The sequence below is a fragment of the Poecilia formosa genome, unplaced genomic scaffold (genome assembly GCF_000485575.1).
Source record: "Poecilia formosa unplaced genomic scaffold, Poecilia_formosa-5.1.2 Scaffold559, whole genome shotgun sequence".
In the NCBI taxonomy this organism is placed as follows: Eukaryota; Metazoa; Chordata; class Actinopteri; order Cyprinodontiformes; family Poeciliidae; genus Poecilia; species Poecilia formosa.
The window spans coordinates 287,238-289,567 of record NW_006800498.1 but is presented as its reverse complement, the minus strand read 5'-3'; the positions used below and the strand labels follow the sequence as shown (position 1 = coordinate 289,567).

Here is a 2,330-nt window from a genome sequence, read left to right as displayed (position 1 = left end):
GTAGACACAGTCCCAGCAATGCTTGTTCCTGTCAGGGTTCAGCATTATGAGGACTGTGTGTAGATGACCCGGAGAGAAATATTGCTGGCAATCATTGGGACTTTGTTTTAAATACTATTGCCAAACAACTTGCCTAACTTTACTATAGCTCTTAATACAGTGTTACTCTATAGTGTTGTAACTTGAAGTCAATATTAAATGAATCTTAATGACTCATTTGTGGTCATCTCCACAGGTTTCTGCTCATCCTGATAAAACTGCAGATGAAGAACCGATGGGATCAGTATCCTTGTCTCTTGAACCACAGGTGAACAGCTGTCCGACTTGGAAATCTTTCTAATTTGTCTGACAGGCATCTTAGTGGACATGTGTTTTTGGGAGAGTAGACACAGTCCCAGCAATGCTTGTTCCTTTCAGGGGACAGCATTATGAGGGCTTTGTGTGTCGATATCCCGCGGTGTAATGTTTTTGGCAGCCTGCTTTAAATTTTTTCTCCACCTTTTCTTTGCAATTTGTCTGGCTTAATCATAGATTTTTACACAATGTTACCAAAGTTAGGGAACAAGAGTCCCAGAACTGCATAGTTTGTGTTCTCACATGCCTAGAAATTGCCTACAAAATTATCACTGAATGCTTTCAGTGATTTTTTTTACAAATTGAAAGGCATCCCTCAATATTCATTTTCTGAAATTAAAAACCCTTCACATCAGAATTGCGCTCTTACTTTTTTAATGTTGCAATATTTTTCCTACAGAAATGCAACCATGTTGTACTGCCCTCATCATTTTCAAGCATTGAAAAATGCACACATTGCTTTGGACCTTTTGCTCCCCTCAAGTGGAATGGTCTGAAATGTAAAGGTGAGTTTTCCTTGTGTTGTTATTACTCCTTTAGTATATTCAAGTGGATTAGGATTGGATTTGTAAATGACTCTTAAATTTTAACATGTATAGATCTTGTTATTCAGATGTAATGGATGAACAAAAATGTCATGTTTATGATTAGTTTTATCTACTGGAATCATAGATGTTATTTCTACTACTTGTGAATATATCTAAATTATGACTGCTTATACAAAGAACTTACTGTTTAATAAATATGACCATAAAAACCTTAACTTTACCCTTAACTTTTTTCAGACTGTTCTTCAATATGGCACAACATCTGCTATGAAAAGATCGACAGGATTGATTTTTCACCATCTTCATGGGTAGGTGTCTTTAGTTCTCCTTTTGGTACTTTTTAAAAAGCAATACTTGAACAATTTCTTTCTTTTTAAGGTTTCTAACGAATCATCTTCAGCTGATGTTTCAGACAAAGAATACATACCTGACTCTGCCAGTTACTCAGATAGTTCAGCGGAACTCTCAATAGATGATTCCACTTATTTCAAAAAGACTGTTTTTGATCCTTGTTTCATTGGACCTTTGCTAGACTGTCAAAAGAGTGATGGTGCAGATAATGACTTGGCTGAAGGTCTCATTTCTGAAAGTGAAGACAGTGCCAAAAAGGTTGTTCAGGAACAGATGAAAAGGTCTTCTGAAAATAAAAAAACTCTTGATGTTCAAACTGAAGGGAGATCTGTGGAGCCACTCATCAGATCTGAAACTGTTGAAAGCATCCAGTCTACAAACATATCATCATCAAGAGATAAAAAAAACTACTGCTTTGTTTGTGGCAAGCCCCAGTCTAAGATTGCTCGACACTTAAAAGTCCATGAGAAGACAAATGCTGAAGTCGCTCAAGCTTTGGCACAACCAAAAGCCTCAAAACTGCGAAAAAAAATACTCGGACAGTTGCGAAATAAGGGAAACTCTACTCACAATAAAGAGGTTTACAAAAGTGGCAGTGGACTGCTAAAAATCAAACGTAAACCCAAGCTGAAGTATAACATAAACCAGTATGTTCACTGCATGTTTTGCCAGGGATTGTTCCTTCGGAATCACCTTTGGCGGCATGCTCGTAAATGTACATCCAAACCAAGAACAACTGAAGAGACAGGACCAAAAAAGGTGTTGAGCTTGGCCTTAATGGTGGATTCTGGACTATGTCAACAAATATCCCAAGGTGTTTTTAAGCTACTAACAGTGATGAAAGATGATGAAGTGTCTGCTGCAGTGCGAAGTGACTTTTACATTCTACAACTTGCACAATCATTTTTCAATAAACATGGTCAAGATCCCTCCAAGCATGAATATATCCGACAAAAAATTCGTGAAGTTGGAAGGCTTCTGCTAATCCTGAGGAATGAGTTTTCTATGTAGAACATTGAAGATGCTGTCAGGCCCTCAAACTTCCATGTACTTGTTCAAGCAGTCAAGAGAGTATCT

General features: G+C 37.5%; 1 protein-coding gene across 1 annotated transcript; it reads left to right on the top strand.

Moving 5' to 3' along the window:
* The first annotated feature begins 6 nt into the window (after positions 1-6).
* Positions 7-2,324, top strand: LOC103129598 (uncharacterized). Its single transcript, XM_007540755.2, has 4 exons — positions 7-307; positions 755-860; positions 1,140-1,210; positions 1,281-2,324. The coding sequence occupies exons 1-4, from the start codon at positions 209-211 to the stop codon at positions 2,262-2,264; spliced, it is 1,260 nt and encodes a 419-aa protein (XP_007540817.2). The 5' UTR covers positions 7-208; the 3' UTR covers positions 2,265-2,324.
* Positions 2,325-2,330: the final 6 nt, after the last annotated feature.

Excerpts from the sequence above, each read along its gene's own strand:
- LOC103129598 (XM_007540755.2), top strand. The coding sequence starts at position 209 with ATGACTCATTTGTGGTCATCTCCACAGGTTTCTGCTCATCCTGATAAA. Across the intron at positions 861-1,139 it reads GAATGGTCTGAAATGTAAAG|ACTGTTCTTCAATATGGCAC; the intron begins GTGAGTTTTCCT and ends AACTTTTTTCAG. Across the intron at positions 1,211-1,280 it reads ATTTTTCACCATCTTCATGG|GTTTCTAACGAATCATCTTC; the intron begins GTAGGTGTCTTT and ends TTTCTTTTTAAG.